Below are 20491 nucleotides of genomic sequence, written 5' to 3'. Positions count from 1 at the left end.
AGCAGGTAGAGCCTCTCTGTCTTGTGTCCCAGCTGCTTCACTTGCAATGCATCTCCCTGCTAATGGCCTGGGAAAAGCAGTTCAAGATGGCCTAAGTAATTGGTCCTTTGCCACCCGTGTGGAAGATCTGGATGAAGTGCCTGGCTCTGACTTCGGCAGAGCTCAGCCCTGGCTGTTACAACCACTTGGGGAGTAAATCAACGAATGGAAGACCACTCCCCCATCTCTCTCTTTCTGTAATTCTGACTTTCAAATAAATAAACACTTTTAAATATATATATATTAAATATATATATACATATACACACACACACACACACATATATATATATATATATATATATATATATATATAGTGACATTTCAGACACTGGCATCAAGGCCTAAAGTGCAAAATCAACCTTTGGCCCAGAAATTTTAAAGAATATCATTCATGTAAAACAATTTTTATTTTTATACATTCTGATTTTATTACTTTAATGTTTAATCTTGAATTAAAATATTCTATAAAAGTAAATTCATCTGTATGAATCATAAATATTAAACTGTGCTACACTGAGGAAGGCATATTGTAGTATCAGAAAAAAAGGAGAAATTTCCTACTCTAACATTGTCACATTTATTAATATATAAACATTTCTATTTAATTTTTCAAAATAGCAGGAATTTATTTTCCTATATTTTATGTGTGTATGTATAATTTGATGCAATTTTTAATAAAAGTTTGACATTAAGTTGTTAATTTTTTTCTGTTAGAGACTTTTTAAATTCAATACGATTTAATTATTTGAAACTCATGAAATTGCCTTAAAGTAAAAAGCGATTTTATTTCAGCTTTAAATGAAATTAGTGATTGAAATTATTCCATTGGAATGGCAAAGTATTTAAGTCTCTGTACTGAATATTTCACTCATATTTTTCAACCCACATTGTAAAAATATCCTATTTTAAAAATCTTGTCTAATGTAGTCTCCATGTCTATGTGTCAGGATAGAAAAGATTGATTGTGAGGATTTGAATAAAGTTTTCTCCACTATTTGTAAGATATTGGTTGCACTGATAATAGGTATTTTGGGGAGGAAGTCGGTTTACCACTGATAATGGAGCAGTTTTTTCAGTACACTGAAGGTCCCTTATAAGAGCTCTGATCTGTTTTACATTTATCATTCCTAAGCTACAGAGAACCTTACATTCTCTCTAGGAAACTTAGAATCTATTTTATGGAGAGAATTTATTGCTGAATTTTTCTAGGTATTGTATTATTATAGCAAATGGCAAATTAGAATTGGCTCAAAATGGTAGGGCTGCTGATCCCTCTTGACCTACTGGACATTGTCATAAAGACCGACATAGGCAGGTAGCAGCAAGTTTAAAGTATACAAATAGAATTACAATAAAAAATCTTATTAGAGCTGGCATTTCATAATCAGCATCTCCTCTTCCTCCCTCAGAATCATACAAAGTTGTTTTGTTCTCTTTGGTCTGATGGCTGTCCTGTCTTCACTCCTGCCCAGAAGTATTTGCATGTCTCCCCTATCCTTGCCAGCAGTCAGCTCATTTTTGTTCTATGAACTAAGATTATTTCAGTTAGCCTTTGATTGCACCGTTTGCTCCTCTCTGCAGGCTCCTTCCCATCTAATTTTCCATTTACTTCCCCTTCAAAGGCTCTTCACATTCGCTATTTAAGCCTATACTTGGAGGCTCAGTTTTGAAAGATTTATTTTCCACATCGTCTTATCATTATGGTATTTTAGCATGAAAGACAGAGCCTAGAACTGAGGCTTTTACCACAGAACTCTCAACAGTGTGTATGTGGATAGAAAATGAACAAATATTTTTAAATGTAGTTTGGCTTTTGATACTATTTAATTTTTTTTTTTTTGACAGGCAGAGTGGACAGTGAGAGAGAGAGAGAGAAAGGTCTTCCTTTGCCGTTGGTTCACCCTCCAATGGCCGCCGTGGCCGGCACACCGCACTGATCCGATGGTAGGAGCCAGGAGCTTCTCCTGGTCTCCCATGGGGTGCAGGGCCCAAGGACAATGGGGGTCATCCTCCACTGAGCCATCCTCCTCTGCACTCCCTGGCCACAGCAGAGAGCTGGCCTGGAAGGGGGGCAACTGGGACAGAATCTGGTGCCCCGACCGGGACTAGAACCTGGTGTGCCAGCGCCGCAAGGCAGAGGATTAGCCTGTTGAGCCATGGCGCTGGCCCTTGATACTATTTAATTTTGAGCAGGTAGCTATGATCCTTCAACCCCTGAAATTAGAGAATTTTGTATGGTTAGGATGGTTTTTTAACCCAGTGATTTTCTACCCTTCTAACTTTCCCATCCTACATGATTCCTCTGTTTTCACCGTCTAAATCTTTTACTCTCAACCTCATTGATCTATGGAAGACAACAAATTCAGCTGGGATAAATACTGATTTGAAGTTTGGTTCAAGAAATAAACTCCAGATGCAGTTTTCCATGAACATATTTTTAAAGTTTTATTTTTGCATGTCCATTTTATTTGAAAGGAGGAGAGAAAGAGGGAGGGACAGAGAGAGAAAGAGAAAGAGAGGGAGAAAGAGAGAGAGAGAGAGAGAGAGAGAGAGAGAGAGAGAGAGAGAGAGAGAAACGGACAGAGTTCTTCCACCTGCTGGAAATGCCTACAACTTCCAGGGCTGATCCACACCAATAGGGATCCAGTATGTGAGTCATCATCTGCTAATTCCTAGGGTGTGCTTTAGCAGGAAACTGGATTGGAACAAGAGCCAGGATTCAAACTAGGTACACGCATAAGGGATGCAGTTATCCCAGTTAGCATCCTAACCCCTTGCACCAAAGGCCCTCTCCTCAAGGGCACATTTTATGCCTCGCAGAATACTGTGTATTCTCATTAGAATATAAGCTCCACTAGGCTAAGCGTTCTTATCTGATTTTTTCACCTCTCTATCCTCACTGTCTGCAATCTTGCCTGCCACATAACAATTGTTCAGTAGAGGTTTGTTAAATGAATGAATCATTTTTTTCTTAAAAATCTACCTAACTGGAACCAAATAAATGGCACACATCAATTTCACCTTATGATGTCACTTAAAATACCACTAAGTAGCTATCTTCACAATGTTCTCTTCTAGGAATAATAAAAACTACATCTAGTTAATTTCTGTTTATTATCTACTTATACCACGTATAATTTACAGCCATATTGAGAATGAGTTGAAAATTAGAATAAGTGAACATGCAGATGAAGTTAAGGGGAATTTTGTTAAGACACAACTTACAAATGTAAAGGTAAATTTCATAATGACACATAAAATATGCGTACAAAGAGTGGCTGTATACATATAAGGAAAGTGAATAGTGTACTCATTCATTTCCCACACTCTGCTTGAGATATACTGAGTGTGGAAAATAAACTTCATAGGAGAAACTATCTTTTCTTTACTATTTACAGAAGTTGTGCAGCCCAGTTTACTTTAGGTCCCAAGTAAACCAACACAAAATTACATATACGCATTTGCTCAGTGCAAAGTCAAAGGTGGCCAATAGGCTTCAGTACAATTTTATTTTCAAGGCAAAGTTTTCAGAAGATATCCAAATGGACTTCGTAGGGAACGAGGAAGAGGGCTGTAAAGGAGAACAGAGGGAGAGTGCTGAGGGAATATTTTGTGTTTATTTTTACCTTATAGCAGAGGGAGACCCACAGTAGGGAGAACCGTGGACCACAGAAGCCTTGCTGGTGGAATCTCCTCCCTATATCATAGTGAGCTTGTTTCAGGAGTCACCTCATTTATGATATGGAGAGGACTGGAAGAGACCAGGATTTCCTGAGACGCCTGAATGTTACCAAGGGAGTTAATTCTCACATTGACTCTGGCTATACAAAAGTTTGTCTCATAATTTCCCCTTCATTTCTAACTTGAAGGAGTTTGAAAGATTAAATCTTTCCTACGCAGGTCGCCACAGGAGCAGCAAAATCTGCTGGGGACCTTCAGGGAGTAGTTCACAATTCATTGCTAGCCTATAATTTTGCCAGGAACCTCTGGAGGAGGCCAAGAAGGATTTAACTCTTTCAAATTTAAAATTTTTAAAAACAGGTTATTGGCCCGCGAGACCCTGGAAGCCGCCGCAGGTTCCCGCGCCGCGCGGCGCCGCCGCCAGGCCCACGCGCAGCTCCCCTCACAGGCCCGCGCCGCCGCCGCCGCCGCCGCAGCCATGGCGGAAGTTCATAGACGTCAGCATGCTCGGGTTAAAGGAGAAGCCCCCGCGAAATCCTCCACACACAGAGATGAGGAGGAGCTGGGGATGGCGTCGGCCGAAACGCTGACCGTGTTTCTGAAGCTGCTGGCCGCCGGCTTTTACGGCGTGAGCTCCTTCCTCATCGTGGTGGTGAACAAGAGCGTGCTCACCAATTACAGGTTTCCCTCCTCACTATGTGTTGGACTTGGCCAGTGAATCTGTGTTCTCTGCAGATGGTGGCCACAGTGGCAGTTCTCTGGGTGGGAAAGGCCCTCCGAGTAGTCAAGTTTCCTGACTTTGACAGAAATGTACCTCGAAAGACGTTTCCACTACCTCTTCTATATTTTGGGAACCAAATCACGGGACTGTTCAGCACAAAGAAACTGAACTTGCCAATGTTTACAGTTCTGAGGAGGTTCTCCATCTTGTTTACAATGATTGCTGAAGGAGTTTTACTCAAGAAAAGTTTTTCTTGGGGCGTTAAAATGACTGTATTTGCAATGATTATTGGAGCCTTTGTAGCTGCCAGCTCCGACTTGGCATTTGATCTGGAAGGATATGTTTTTATTCTGATAAACGATGTCCTGACAGCAGCAAATGGTGCATACGTAAAACAAAAATTAGATTCAAAAGAGCTGGGGAAATATGGTCTGCTCTACTACAATGCACTGTTCATGATTCTGCCCACGCTGGCCATTGCATATTTCACAGGAGATGCGCAAAAGGCGATGGAGTTCGAAGGCTGGGCCGACGCTCTGTTTCTGCTACAGTTTACCCTCTCCTGTGTGATGGGGTTTATCTTGATGTACTCCATAGTGCTCTGCACTCAGTATAATTCTGCTCTTACAACTACAATAGTTGGCTGTATTAAGAATATATTAATAACTTATATTGGAATGGTCTTTGGTGGAGATTATATTTTCACATGGACAAATTTCATTGGCTTAAATATCAGCATTGCTGGGAGCCTGGTGTATTCCTACATCACGTTCACGGAGGAGCAGCTGAGCAAGCAGTCGGAGGCAAACAGCAAGCTGGACACGAAGGGGAAGGGAGCCGTGTGACCAGAGGATCACTGCAGCTACGTAGGCCCGAGATTGGGCCAGCAAACACTGGCAGTTCCTACGCAGAAACGGAGGTGTCTTGATCATGGAGAAAATACCATTCCTTTGCACTTGTACAATCTGAAGATTGATTGCTGCCTTTTAAATTTTTATGAGAGAAACTTATAATTGACTCTATTTTAAATATGTCGTTTGAATTAATTTATATTAGATGGGAAAATATCCTGGGCTTTTTAATTTATTTTTCTTCTATGCCGACAATGAAACATCAGTGTTTTGCAAATATTTTATTTCCTAGTTTGATATCCAGGTGTCCCTGAGAGCTGCATATTTTCATGTGCTCCAGCTGGAGCCTTGTCATTCAACTTGTCACTGAGACTGGAGACACAGCCTTTCTTCTTCAGGAAGTGCAGCCAAATTTTTGGAATTTCTCTTCTTTGAGTTTTATTTCCTATGGTTACGTTGTCTTCATGATATCATCACTGTGGCTGCCAAAGAACACAGCTTTGGCACTGAAAAAAATAGGTGGGGCTCTGAAGGGTATTGCTTTCCATGGGCTTCCCTGAAAACTCAGGGCAGGAGCAGAGTACATTCCTGGAAAGTATGTTGTTCCCTCTGTGTTGTGTGGATTGGGATTATGAAGGGATAGAAGTGGGTCTTTCACTCGATTTTGATTGACCAAACTCGCTAATCCAACTAAAATGTGTCACGTTTGTGCTGGGCATTGTGCTAAGTGCCAGGGATACAGGGACGTCTTGGGAGGTGGCTGTGACTGCTGCCATGGTGACTGCCGGGAGGATGAAGAACTTGGCTCTGTCAGTCCATCCAGGAGACCCTGTGACTAGAAGCGGGTTGTTTCAGCTCTCAGAAACTGCAGACATGTACCTGGGCCCGGAAGCACCTGCCCCAGCTCGTCTGCAGCAGCGGGCCTCCCCATCCCAGGAGTGAGGGGAGTGCAGGTGAGGAGCTGCATTTTGTAAACCAGTGCAGCCCACCACTGACCCCCTTCTCGGAGAGAATGGGGGACAGGCAAGGTGGCCGCCATCGGTTTCCGCACGCCACCGTCCGTCTGGGTTCCATGACTGTTGTTCTGCCCCTTTACGGTTTAGCATGGCGATGTCCCATGTTTCTGAGCCTAGGGTTTGAGGAGGAAGGCTGTTAGGGTTGCATTGTCCAGGCCTGGCCTTTCTGTGGCCACGTGAGTGTTTCAGCTGCCCTCTCTCCCCTCCTCCTCAGCGAGGAGCGCACCTCTCTCCTTTGGACACGCCCGCCTGCAGCCCACGCCCCTGGACTCACTTCATGAGCTTGTCAGCTTCTCTTCAGACCAGCTCTGTGTTCTGGGAAGGCAGCCTGAGTTGCCTCTTTGGAGGCAGGGGTTGTGAATCATACACGGTCTGTGACTTGGGGCCGAGTGTCTTTGCCCAGGCCCCTTGTGCAGTCGGTATGTCCGAGGCTGGGTACCTGCACGCCGGTGTGCAGGCTAGCTTCTGTTTTATTGGTTTAGGAATCCAGTGGGCTCAGCTGACCTGAACAGTTGGTACTTTGGTATCTCAGAAAGAAACCAAAAGGATTTTTTTTTTCCTATTTCAAAAGTTATATTGAGGTCATTCCTGTCTCCCTGGTTTTGGTTTGTCGCTGTGAAAGCCTGGCCAGTGGTGCTTTGTTCCTAGTGTGAGCCCTGCAGCCAACTCTGAAGTGCCAAGTTCCATGTGAGAGCCATAGGCCCACTTTTTTTTTTTTTTTTTTTAAGCATCATCTGACTTGAGAATAGGATAGAATCTTGTGTCATGGATCCTATTGCCCATCTTTTACCTGCAAGAAAACAAGCCTCAGAGAAAACTGACTTATTAAAAACTAAAATCCATGTGCTTGCCCTTGAACCAGGCTGCCATTTGATTAACTGCCCTTCCCCTCTTAGGGGGTCAGGAAACTTTGCAAATCCGAGTGAGTGACAGACAGGTCAACCTCTGTCTTGGAGAGTTCATCTGACTTCCAGGCCGACCTCAGCTGATCGGCATTTCTGGCTGTGAGTGTTGCCTGCCACAGCCTGGTTTTTGCCGAGGTGCGTTGAAAGTGCCTGGTGAGAGCTAATTTTAGCCATCTGGATCCTTCTGTCACATATGTGAAGCAAAGAATTTTGACATTGGCAGTAATTTTTGTTGCGGAATTTCTTACTGTTTAAGAGGTGTTGGCCTAGAACCCGACCAGGGGCTGAATTGCTTCTTAGGGGTCAGGTTCCCTTGAAGACCTGCCACGGCTCCAGGTTTACTTGGGAAAATCCCGAGAAATACAACTTCACTAAATGTAGGTAACAGGCTTCTATACCTCAGGGACCTTTCTGGGCTGCCCCTGCTGGCTGAACCAAGCTGTGCAGCAACGTGGAGCTTCTTCCCTGTCCGTGCTCTGATTCCTGGACGGCTCCTTCAGCTGCCACCAACATCCCGAGATCAGAGAATGTGGCCTGGGTAAGATGGAGATAAAACAGGCTGGCCACTGGTTTTGGAGTTGATGTTTTCAATTATGTGCAGGCCTGTGTAATATACTGGAGAGGTACCGGGTATTCTGATACCCCCCAGAATGTCTACATTTTTCCCCAAGTTTGGTATCTTACCTGGCAAAAATTCTTTGACCTATTAACTCTCTGTTGGGGGAAAAGAAGCAGGTTAAATCCTTGCCCATGAGACGAGCTGTGGTGGGAATTCTGAAAGCCAGATTCTGTGACTACCGACTCCTCTCCCTTGAATTAGTGAAAGTGAAGTCCTCCTTGGCCAAAATGCTTTTGGCAATGCTGGAAGGGTTAGAATGACCCTAGTTGGCCAGACTACAAATAGCCAGCAATGTCTCGTGAGTTGCCATTGCCCCATGTGGCTGTTACTCTGAGTCAGTCATTCAGAGGGTTCCGCCTGCAGCACACCTGCTTGTTTTCGGCAGGCCTGTTGTTTCGGGCACCTGTGGACGGTTGCAGTCGGGGAAGCTGAGGCACGATGCTCATGGAAAGAACGGCAGTTTCACATGGGATCGGTTTGGCATAGTACCGAGGGCTTTGGGCTTGCCTCTGCTTTCCTTGTTACGGCCTCATTCGGCGGGCAAAGACTTAACGAACAAGCAGCTGTCGGATGCATGCCAGGCATTTTGCTATGCTTGGGGGAAACAGCTGAGTTGGCATCATGCTTATGCTCGAGGAGCGGCTAATTCTCTAGCCAGGGCTGGTGGCCCGAGCCCCGCTGGGGAGAACGGAGTCAGAGGCAGGGTGCGCTGTAAGCCAGAGCTGCCCGCAGCATCCTCGGAGTCGCTGCTTCTCGGGCGAGCGCAGGTCTTCAGTCTGAGGACTCTGTGACTCACAGTTTAGATGGCTCTGACATGAGCGAGGCGGCTCTTAAGATTCTGAGAAGTGCCTGAGTCCCTCCTCCTAGGCAGCTGACATCTGACTTCCCAGTAACCCTATGATACTGCTTCCTCCAGGGAACAAGTCCGTAATGTGTCGTTCCCTCCCTGAGGAGGAAATATTGAGAACAAATGAGATAACTTAGCACAATGCCTAGTACGTAGTAGACACTCAGCAGGTGTGGCTACCGTCACTATTTCATGGTGAGGCTCCAGGCAAAACAAGGTTCTCCATTTCTTTTCCTGAAAGGCTGAGCCCGGGCCATGTGTGTCATTTCCTAAAGGAAATGGCCTGGACACGCTGCCTCCAGAGCGCTTGAAGGTAACAGTCGGCCTTCTCTTTTGTTTTTTCAATACCTTTCCAGGCATAATTGTGGCTGTTTTGTGATGCCGGTGATTGACTGTACCTGTTTTTAAAGAAAGAATGAAATTGCTTTCACGCTGTGATGGTAGATTTCAAGTGAGGAAAACTGTTTTCTGGAAAGTACTTAGGTTTCCGAATGGGAGCTTGGCTGGCTTTCCCCGTGTGTCCTCTTCGGTAGCTCCTGTACAGCCAGCCACACAGCCCTTTGCCCGCTCTGAATTAACTGCCCTTGACTTGTGCTGCCTGTTCCAGGCTGGTCTCAGCTGTCAGGGATGTGAGCTCTGGTGTTCCACCTGTCTCTAGGACTTACTGTTTGGGTGCCACGTTGTGGTAAAAGGAGATATTCTACAGTGTTTTGTTTTTTAAGCTTTATTTTGAAGATAACTTTTTAAAGAGAAATCTACTGGTTAGATTTATTGTCTCACAAAAATATTTTTAGAGATTATTTGTTCACAAATGTTTTCTTTCTCATGCAGATGATCAACTGATTTTTGTCTACAAATGGTAGTCTCTCTCAATATTTTTTCAATATAGATTCTATTTACCAAATGACCATTTTAGTGTTTTTAAAAGGTACTGAGGATTGAGATATGTAAATTGGGTGACATAAACATGAAATTATGTGCCTAAATATTTTTGTAACAGTGTTAAATAAATACTTTTTCCTGAAAAAAAAAAAAAAAAAAAAAAAACAGGTTATTAACTTTTCTGTTGATGGTATACCAGGATTTTTTTTTTTTTGTACACAGTGTACTGTGTCTTTAAGGTTAATGATTATGTGTTTATTTTTACCTCAGAGATGTGCATCTTTATTGAAAACGCACTGCTAAAGAGGTTATTTTAGGTTGAAAAATATATTTGAGAAATGAAACTGGAAGTGAATCCTATTGTGAAGAAAACTCTCCTGTTCCTTCAGATTTGGATCAGGGGAACATTTGCCGACTGGTTCCCAAGTCTACAGCAAGGAGCTTCTTAAAAATACTTATTTCTAGACCCCACACCAATCCAATTAAATTAGAATCTCTGGGTGTGGAGCCCATGGAAGAATGTTTTTTAAATATTCCTCTGTGGTTCTCACAGGCAGATCCTGGATTGAGAACAATTGATCAGGACTTTTTCTAATCCATAGCTTTCAAAGGAATAGTATCCCAGAAGTTTGTTTGTTGAGCAGTTGTTTGCGTTTGGGAATACATTTTCTCAAAGAACAATGTTATTCATGGTGGTTAATTCCCCAGGCCTTTCCATAAAAGCTTAATTAAGCCCAATGTATCTGAAGCTTAGTACTCTGCTAATGGAATTATAGAACTTAATCACCATGTTTAACAATGTCCCTGCAAAAATGGCTCAGAATTCTAATGGGGAGGGTGAAGAGCAGAAAACACCACTGCCTGCAGCTCAGCCAATGGTTCTTACTCCCCCATCTATCCTTACATCCTCACCTTCTCCCCAGCCCCCCCCCACCTCTCTCTGTCTCTCTCTCTCTCTCTCTCTCTCACACACACACACACATGCATGCACGCACACACACACACAAAATACCTGTCTTGTAGTCACTGGGGAGGAGTGGTGTTTGAGGATCCTGAGTGGTTTGCCTCTCAGGCGCTGGATTTTACTCCACCAGATAGAGATCAACCTGCAACTTTTCTTCTGCTACCACAACTATTGCTGTTGCTGGACAGTTTCTTCCTCCTTTGGATAGAGATGGGGGTTTTAATTTTCTTGCTGTATGTGTGCATGTTACAGGGTGTGTGTGTGTGTGTGTGTGTTGTTTGTTTTCTCCTTGTCTCATCTTTACGGCTCCTTTTTCTCAGTGATAGAGTGGTTTCATCCTAGCAATGTGGAACAGACAATGGATAAAAAGGATTGTTTTCCTATACTCAATCCTCACCATTAAATGTTCTCATTTTTATCCTTTTAGCACAAAGCCTATATCATTTGTCTTCCAAAATATGAACCCTGGGATCTTGGTTTGGGCCTAGACCAGACCTGGCCGTTGTGACCATTTTGGGATTGAACTATTGAACTAATGAATGGAAGTCTCTCTCTCTCTCTCTCTCTCTCTCTCTCTCTCTCTCAAATAGATAAATTAAAACCTTAAAAAATACACAAACATAGAAGTAAATCACAACAACCCTGAGTAAAAAAGAATGTTTGATCCCCTTAAATGTGGGACTAGAGCCACACAAACATTGAGATAGGAATCATTTGCACTTTATTACAGTCAATGAATGCTAGCAAGGGCTTTCAAATGAAGAGTAGGAAGAAGGTTAAGTGGGGCATGTTGCTATTATCAAGGATATCTTTACACTGAGGTTAAAGACAAGGAATATATTAGATAATTATATATCATTTTAATCTATTTTCCCTTTGTTACTCAAATTTCCACACTGGTTTCACAGCTCTGGTTTGGGGTAACATTCATTTAATAATGAAATGAGGTGGGTGGGTAGGTAAGCAGGGAGGGAAGAAGGGAGGATGGAAAAAAGATCCCACCTAAGAGTATTCTAAGTAGAAAAGGAGAACATGTCTAGAGGGGTAATGAGAGATGGGAAAGGGGTTATTGTCATCACTGCGACGGAGACTGTTGTCACTGAGACATATGGTAGCTATTTTAAGGAAGGGGAACTCTCTTATACAGGATAACAATGGGTTGGACAAACCAAAATGAGAACTCTTCATACAATTCAAATGCTTATAAGTGAATGCATAAAGTAGGGTCCTGGAGACTTAAAATCTTTCTAACTCTGTTGTTTCTGTTTCTTATTATCCAGATGTCTTCCCATATCCCCTCTTTCCAATAGTCTGCATATGGTTGGCATTCAGCTAGTCAAACCAAGATGGTAGTATCTGGTGCCCCCAGTCTGACTGGCAGAGAGTCCATCTCTACTTATGTGGACATCTGTTGGAGGACATTTCTTTTCCTCTCAACATAGCAAAGATGGGGAAGAGGAGCTAGGGAAATCAGTATGTGAAATGTCAACCTCATGGCACATTGATTTTTTGGATTTATTTATTTGTAACTCTGAGAATCTCACTTACATGACTCTTGGCACAATTACTCATTCAACCGTATGTACTGGGATTTTGAATGCTTTCCATTTTTGAACAGCCTGACAGTATGTCCAATATGATTGATCTTGTCATTATTTTCTTTCAGTTGGAATTTACAATTTAATGATCAATTGTGTCCCCAAGGAACATCTGAAATTGAATTAATTTGTGCCCTATCTCTCCCTTTCTCTCTCTCTTTTTGCCCAGTTTTCTCATAATTTTCATTATTTCTAATATATCTGACTATCAAATTAAGTTTTTGGCTCACATAAAAATTATTTATTAATATTAGAAATGACCAAATACTACTATTAATATAGTTAGAAATGGTATTATTAAAAACCAAAAAGAATTTTCATATTATAATATCAATTTTATCAAATTTATAATAACTGTATGTCAAATTAATGCAAATACACAAATTGATATAATGCATAAAAATAATTTCAGAAATATTCAATTATTTTTAAAAGTAGCTATTAAGTACATAACTATTTGATAGACATTTTCAGCTTCAGAGATATTTTATTTGCCCTTTATGATTGATTGGAAATCAAAACTTGGTGCCCCAAAATGTGGCACCATGGCATTTGACAGAAAAAGGAAGTTACTTTCACCTACCCCTGCCCTTCTTCCCTGAAACAGATCATAAAACCTGGCAAGAATTTTCAATTTTCTCCGGTAACAGATAGTAAGGCCCTCATGTAAGTGGTACCCTTCCTACACAAGAGAGAAATCAAAGACACAGAGATGCCAAGAAGGATATGCATAGGCAGTCCTTGCTGTTTCTCCCAGTTTCTTTTCTTTCTTAAAAAGACTGCTTTGTTTGTTTGAAATTCAGAGCAACAAGATAGAGGGAGAGAAAGGGAAGGAGAGAGCTTTTATCTGCTGATTCAGTCCCCAAATGTGTGCCAAAGCTGGCACACAATACCCCACCCAGGCCTCCCATGTGGGTTGCAGGGACCCAAGGACTTGGGCTGTCATCTGCTGCCTTCCCTGGTACATGAGCAGAAAACTGGATTAGAGGCATAGTAGCCGTGTCTCAAACCAGCCCTCTGATATTAGATGCCAGCATTGTAAGTGGCAAATTAATCCACAGTGCCACAATTCTGGCTCCTGCACCAGTTTCACACCATTAGATATGCTTTTGACCTCTCATCATATCTCTGCTAGTTGAAGAGATCAAAGGATGGTAGAATGTGGTCCCTGCAACTAGCACAGTTCCCAGCGTATATGGCAGGGATAATAAATACGGAACAAGTAAAACAAAGATGAATTTACTTATCATTGTTGATGATAGTATCAATAGAGAAAATACTGGTTGTGGTAGAATTTGAAATCTCAATATGAAACATGGAATATTAGCAGCTTTATCTTTTTTCTTTCTCTTGGTACATAGCAAAAATGTAATGAAACATTTCTGCCTTAGTTCTTGGCAAGGCCTGAAGATTACATTCTTCATGCAATCATTTGGTTGCTAATTATATATACTGCTTTGGATATAGTTGTAGGTAACCATGGTGGATAGAGAAAAAAAAAATGAACAAAGGTGTTTGTAGGAGGTAGAGGAATAAGAAGAGAATGAACACGGAATCTGAAGTCGTAAAAACAAAAATATGTGGTAGGGCTAAAAACTGGGGCCTGCTGCCAGGGCAGCTGTTCTAGAAGAACCTGAAAGCAGTGTTTGCAATGTTGATTCTCAGCCTTCCAGTGGAAGAACTGAGCTACTTGTGTGGGCGTTTTTGTTACTAAATTGCCACCATTTCAGACATGAATAAGCAGCTCTCTCTCTGCTGTTGGTGTTCCTTCTCTATCTGTAGCATTTTTCCCTCACATTCTCTTGATTTCTTTTAACGCTGTTTGACAACTACTTCCTAAATTTATGAAGAACCAAGTCAAATTTTTCTGAAGTAATTATGTTAATTTATTCTGTTCTTTTCACTGCAAACCAGTGAAAATCTCATCATGAACTAGGACACCAGTTTATGTATGAGCATAAAATTTCTTTGAAAAAATGGATAGTGGCATATTTTAATCATCAAATGTCTAACAAATATTATTTCTCTTTATTTTCCTTTGAGTTCCATTCATTGTAGTCCTTAAATTGTTTAACTCAAGTTTAAAATGTGTTCCTTGATGAAACTCCAAAGCTTACCAAATTCTTCACCAAAAAGTTATTATACATTTCTCCTCCTGCAGATTCAATCACTGTTTTCATTAGATATGGAAAATTCTGGCAAACAGGTCATTTTTATTTGTAAGAAGAGATATTAGAGGAGTCTCTGGAGGAAATTTCTTTTCAGAATAAATCGTATCAATCTTCAACCTTAAGTTTGTGGGAGGGTTCACATATATCATGCCTGAGCATTGAGCGCTTCTCCCAGACCACTTCATCCCAGAGTATCTGCAATTTTTAGGGAGTCCTGCAGGTAGAGAGGGTGAGATCCAGTTGGACTGGATCAGCTGCTATATATTTACATGTGTTGTGGTCTTGGACACATGACTTAGCAGCTCTATCTGCACACATGAATTTGTAACTGGAATTTCAAATGATTGCCATAACACTTAAAAATCAATCAAATAAAATTAGCAATCACAATGACCACTTTGCTGCTTTTTATCTTTTCCTTGGACCATCTTCGTCTTTTTGTTTATTTGAGAAATTAGTTGAATCCTATGATACTTATAGTCACATAAAGCTAATTATATCAGGGTCATTCCACAGACCTTCATTATACTTCTTCCATAACTTAGGGTCCAGAATGATAAACTGTTATGTTTGGTGGCCAAAAAGCAGAGCATGTACAGGGGGTCTTCAAAAAGTTCATGGAAAATAGATATCATGAAAAGATTATGTATACATTTCAACAGGTTTTTTTAAAAAAATTATTTATTTGTTTGGAAGGCAGAGTTATAATAGAGAGAAGGAGAGACAGTCAGAGAGATCTTCCATCTGCTGGCTCTCTCCCAAAATGGCTGAGATGGTCCAGGTCAAAGTCAAAAGGCTGGAACTCTGTCTTGGTATCCCAAATGGGTAAAGGGGTCTTAGAACCTGAATTGTTATTTACTGCTTCCCCGGGGCATTAATAGGGAACTGGATCACAAGTGGAACGGCTAGGACTCAAACTGGCACTCATATGGGATGCTGGCATTGCAGGCACAGGCTTTACTTGTTGTGCCACAAAACTAGCCCCCGGCCGGCGCCACGGCTCACTAGGCTAATCCTCTGCCTGCGGCGCCAGCACTCCGGGTTCTAGTCCTGGTTGGGGCACCGATTCTGTCTCGGTTGCTCCTCTTCCATTCCAGCTCTCTGCTGTGGCCTGGGAAGGCAGTGGAGGATGGCCCAGGTTGTTAGGCCCTGCACCCGCATGGGAGACCAGGAGGAGGCACCTGGCTCCTGGCTTCAGATCGGCGCAGCGTGCCGGCTGTGGCGGCCATTTTGGGGGTGAACCAACGGAAAAAGGAAGACCTTTCTCTGTCTCTCTCTCTCTAACTCTGCCTGTCAGAAAAAAAAACAAAAAACAAAAACAAAACACAAAAACAAAAACAAAAAAATTTGCCCCAAGGATTTCAATAATTTTTTGCACCAAAATAAGCTTATCTTTTAATTAAACTTTCCATGACCTTTCTTGAAGTCCTTCCACATGGCAGTAAGGTGCTTATCAAGGAAAGCTGGGGAAGAACTGCTGGAAAGATGAAGAGTTCCTGAAACTCTCTCACATGAGAAGATGAATGGCACGAGATGACTTGGTCAGGAGTCAGATCAAGGGTTCAGATTCCATGAATCATAGCTGATAATTTAACCTAGACTTTAACTTTTGGAACTCATACAGCTTAGGAATCCAGAGATGGGGCCAGAGGGGATGGAGACAAAAAACATTGCCTGGACCATGTGAGCCTTAGGAAAGGAGAGCTGTGTGCACATGCAGTGGAAGAACCACAGGCATGATGGAGTCTCCATGGCTTATCCTTCACTGTCACCAGCCCATGTGGCTGATACATTGTTTATGCCTTCAAACTGGGGAAGGTTGTGCTTTAGGGAGGTCACTGTTACCAACCCATCAGGAGAAAGAAGTCACTAATCTAGACAGAGGGAACAACATATTCCAAAGTTCTGTACAGTGAGTGAATGCAGGAATAGAAAAGAGGGCCAGTGAAACTGTAAGACATAGAAAGAAAGCACTGCAAAGAAAAGATGCGGAATGCAATAAGACAAGAATCAATGAATTGTCTTTACCTAAGTGCAGCCAGAAGTCACTGAAGTGTGATAATCAAGAACGGGCTGAATTGATTAAATCTGCTCAAATGAGTTGGAAATGAGACCGAGTGGAAATGGCAAGGACCTTTACAAAGCTAAGAGTATAATTCAGGTGAGATGTAATGATTACAAAGGGCAGGGAAAGGACAATTCTGGGCAGAGATGGACTGAATTGAGAGATTTTTGTAATTGAAAAACAGTGCATTTGGTGCTATAGTTGTTATTGGAGGTAAATACAACTTTCAGAATCGCATCTTGCACAGCAGTTCCATTCATGGAGAGGACTCCCAGAAAGAGGACCAGACTGTGGCTAGTTTAAAGTAGATGACTCAGCGTAGTACTGTATCTCATTTCAGATACACTGAGTTTGAAGTACTTTTGAGTTTGAAGTATTTATTTTTTAAAGATGTATTTATTTATTTATTTGAAAGTCAGAGTTACAGAGAGAGGTGGGGAGAGACAGAGTGGGAGAGACAAGGCTCTTCCATCTGCTGGTTCACTCCCAAGATGGCCACAAGAACCAGGGCTGGACTAGGCCAAAGTCAGGAGCTAGAAGCTTCTTATGGGTCTCCAAAAGGTAGTGGGGTTCCAAGCACTTGGGCTGTCCTCAGTTGCTTTTCCAGGCTATTAGCAGAGAACTGGATGGAAAGTGGAGCAGCCAGGACACAAACTGGTGCCCATATGGGAAGCTGGTATCACTGGAGGCAGATTTACCTGCTGTGCCACAATGCTGGCCCCTAAAGTACTTTTAAATAACCAAGAGTATCACAATTAAATTGTTTCACATATGGTCTAAGTTTAAATGAAAGTTCTGGGATTGCAATTTTGAGAGTCATCTACCTACACATATTAATTAAAGTCAAAAGTGTTGCAAGAAAGCTCCTTATGATATGCAATGAGGAGAAGACATGGTATGGTGGCTGGACGCATGCAAACATTGAATGATTGGGTGGTAAAGTTAAAGCAAGGGTATAGAGAATTAGTGGTTATAATGGGAAAGATAAGAACAGGAATGTTTGGATTAAATAATAGACATAAAGAGTGATCTTCAAGAAAGAGTTCATAAAATCATTTGCTACCATGAAATCGAGTAAGTATAGGGTTGCAAATTGTTTGTTGGGGCTGCCATTGTGGCACAGTGGGTTAAGCAGGCTGCTTGCAATGCCTCTGTCCCACGTGAATGACAGTTTGAGTTCCAGCTGCTCTATTTTTGAAGCAGTTTCCTGCTAATGTTCCTAGGAAAGCAGTGAAGGATGGTCCAAGTACTTGAGCCCCTGGTACCCATATGGGAAACCAGGATGGGGTTCCTGACTCCTGGTTTCAGCCTGGCCCAGCCCCAATTGTAGTAGTTTTTTTGGGAGTATACCAGAAAATGGAGGATCTCTCTCTCTCTTTCTGTAACTCTGCCTTTCAAACTAACTAAATAAATAATAAATCTTGAGAAAAAAGAAAATTATTTGTTGAGTGAAGTAGTAAGATCAGTTTGAAAACATTAGAAAAGTCAAATAATATAGAATAGAGGGTAGGTGTTGTGCCACAGCAGGTTAAGCCACTGTTTCTGACTTCCACATCACATATCTGAGTGTTGATTCAAGTCCCAGCCACTTTGCTTCTTATCTACCTTCCTGCTACTGCCTCCTGGGAGTCAGCCAGCAGATTAAAGCTCAAGTTCTTGCCCCCCCCCCCCCCCCCCGTAACCCAAGTGGGCAACCTGGATAGAGTTCTAGGCTCCTGGCTTTGGCCAGCCCAGCCCTGGTGGTTAGGGTCATTTGAGCAAGCCAGTGGATAGAAGATCTCTCTGTGTCTCTGTCTCTGTCTCTCTTTCTGTCGCTTTACCTTTCAAGTAGATGCAAATAAAAATCCTTAATAAAACTGAAAACCTTTTATTTAAAAAATAATACAGGATTAGATATATATTTTCTTAGTATCATATATTCATAGTGTTTTATAATCTCTTTTTCTTTTTCACAAATAGACTTGTGAAGATATTTTCATGTTGTTAATTATTTCTTAGCAGAGTTCTACCATAGTCTATTAAATGCATTTCATGTTGTTGGTCATTTAGTTTGATTCCAACTTTTTGCCACTATAAACAATCCTATAATGAGCACCCTTGAAGCTATGTCTTTATGAATGTAATTATGTCCCTGAGCCACATTTCTAATAGTGTAATTGCTGGGTTAAAAATTCTTCTATCTTTTATATATAGCGTTAATCACTTGGAGTTTAGTACCAAACCAGTCTGCAGCCAAGGCTGCATGATCTTCTAATGCCTTTTCTATGAGGAATGAAGGAAATCTAAGTAAGTTTTTTCGTTGATTATCCCTATTGAGTTTGTCCATAAATGCCTTTAACACTGATTTGAATTACCATATAAAAACATACTTCCAGGAAACAATAAATACTAACATTCAGGTAGCACCTACTGTAAGGCCACCACAAAACACACCAAATACCTGAGTGAGGGAAAGGGTTTATTGAAGGGGGAATAGCCTGGGGGGACGGGGCGAAGAGGAGCAAGAGGGTGAAAAGGGGCAGAGGAGTCAAGGGAGAGAAGTCAAGAGATAGAGAGAGCACATGTGTGGGAAGAGGGTCCTGTTACACTGTTGTAGGGGGTGGGGAAGTGGGAGCAGCAAATCCCATTAGGGTAGGGGTGGGGCTGACACTTGCAGTTGGGTCCTTTGGTCACCTTTTTTTTTTTTTTTTTTTTGACTGGCAGAGTGGACAGTGAGAGAGAGAGACAGAGAGAAGGGTCTTCCTTTTTCCATTGGTTCACCCCCGCAGTGGCCACTATGGCCGGCGTGCTACACCTATCCGAAGCCAGGAGCCAAGTGCTTCTCCTGGTCTCCCATGCAGGTGCAGGGCCCAAGGACTTGGGCCATCCTCCGCTGCGTTCCCGGGCCATAGCAGAGAGCTGAACTGGAAGAGGAACAACCAGGACAGAATCCGGTGCCCCGACCGGGACTAGAACCCAGTGTGCCGGCGCCACAGGCGGAGGATTAGCCTGTTGAGCCACAGCGCCAACCTGGTCACCTGACTTCGAACAATGGTGATGGGGGTTGGAGCCTAGGATGGTGTCCAGAGTATAGATCGCAACACAGATAAGACCACACCATTTTACTAACACCTACTATATGCCAGGACATCTTTTAAGTAATTAGACATATGATTTTAAATGATAGATGGATAGATAGGTATAGACAGTTACTTATGATAAGAATATCATTTCCTCTCATTATTTCTCTTGTGATATTAAGCAGACATGGTAACAGTTATGCTATATGGACATCCTAAAGTCATAAGATAAATGTCCAAATAGCACCAGTTCATGGTAATGCTCAAGTATCAAAGAAAAAATACATAAAACTCTTTGCCTTGCCATGTGTTTCCAATACACTATTCTTTCTAGTTTTCAAAATAAACCACTGGAAAGCAGATATTTTGCTTTCCACTAAAAAGAAAAGACAAAAAGAGGAGGAAGTGAAGAAGGAGGTTGGAGAGGTAGTAAGAGGGAAGGAGGAAGGCTGAAGCACAGTGGGTTAAGTCCCTGCTTTCCAGCATCCCATATTGGAGTGCCAGTTTGAGACTCACCTGCCTCACTTCCAATTCAACTTCCTGCTAATGTACTTGGGAAGGCACAGATAATGGTCCCTGCCAACCACATGGGAGACCACAGTGGAATTCCTGGCTCCTGCATTTAGCCTGGCCCACTTGAGAAGTGAACTGACAGATGGAAGTGCTCTGTGTATGTGTGGATGAGCTGTGCCTCACTGTGTCTTTCTAATAAATAATTGTTAAAGAAGCTCTAAAAAAAATGTATAATAATTGAAAAGCAAATTAAAAACTTGAAATGGGGTAAGGGATTAAGCAACATGTTTTTCTCAACAAGGATAGTGCTTTAGAGCAAGAAAGATTCTTCTGATGAACGTGTTGATTTTCCTTGATGGAGACTGAAGTTGAAAAGCAAGCAGCAGCCGGCACCGTGGCTTAAGAGGCTAATCCTCCGCCTTGCAGCGCCGGCACACCGGGTTCTAGTCCTGGATGGGGCGCCGGATTCTATCCCGGTTGCTCCTCTTCCAGGCCAGCTCTCTGCTATGGCCCGGGAAGGCAGTGGAGGATGGCCCAAGTGCTTGGGCCCTGCGCCC

General features: G+C 42.3%; 1 protein-coding gene across 1 annotated transcript; it reads left to right on the top strand.

Annotated features, from left to right (window-relative positions):
• Positions 1-4182: 4182 nt before the first annotated feature.
• On the top strand, positions 4183-9702 carry LOC133773561 (nucleotide sugar transporter SLC35D2-like). Its single transcript, XM_062210938.1, is given in 2 exon segments — positions 4183-4453; positions 4456-9702. Coding segments are annotated over 2 exon segments (1086 nt in total). The 5' UTR covers positions 4183-4201; the 3' UTR covers positions 5290-9702.
• The last annotated feature ends 10789 nt before the right edge of the window (positions 9703-20491 follow it).

Source organism: Lepus europaeus, chromosome 14 (genome assembly GCF_033115175.1).
Source record: "Lepus europaeus isolate LE1 chromosome 14, mLepTim1.pri, whole genome shotgun sequence".
Classification (NCBI taxonomy): domain Eukaryota; kingdom Metazoa; phylum Chordata; class Mammalia; order Lagomorpha; family Leporidae; genus Lepus; species Lepus europaeus.
This window is presented reverse-complemented; position numbering and strand designations above follow the sequence as displayed.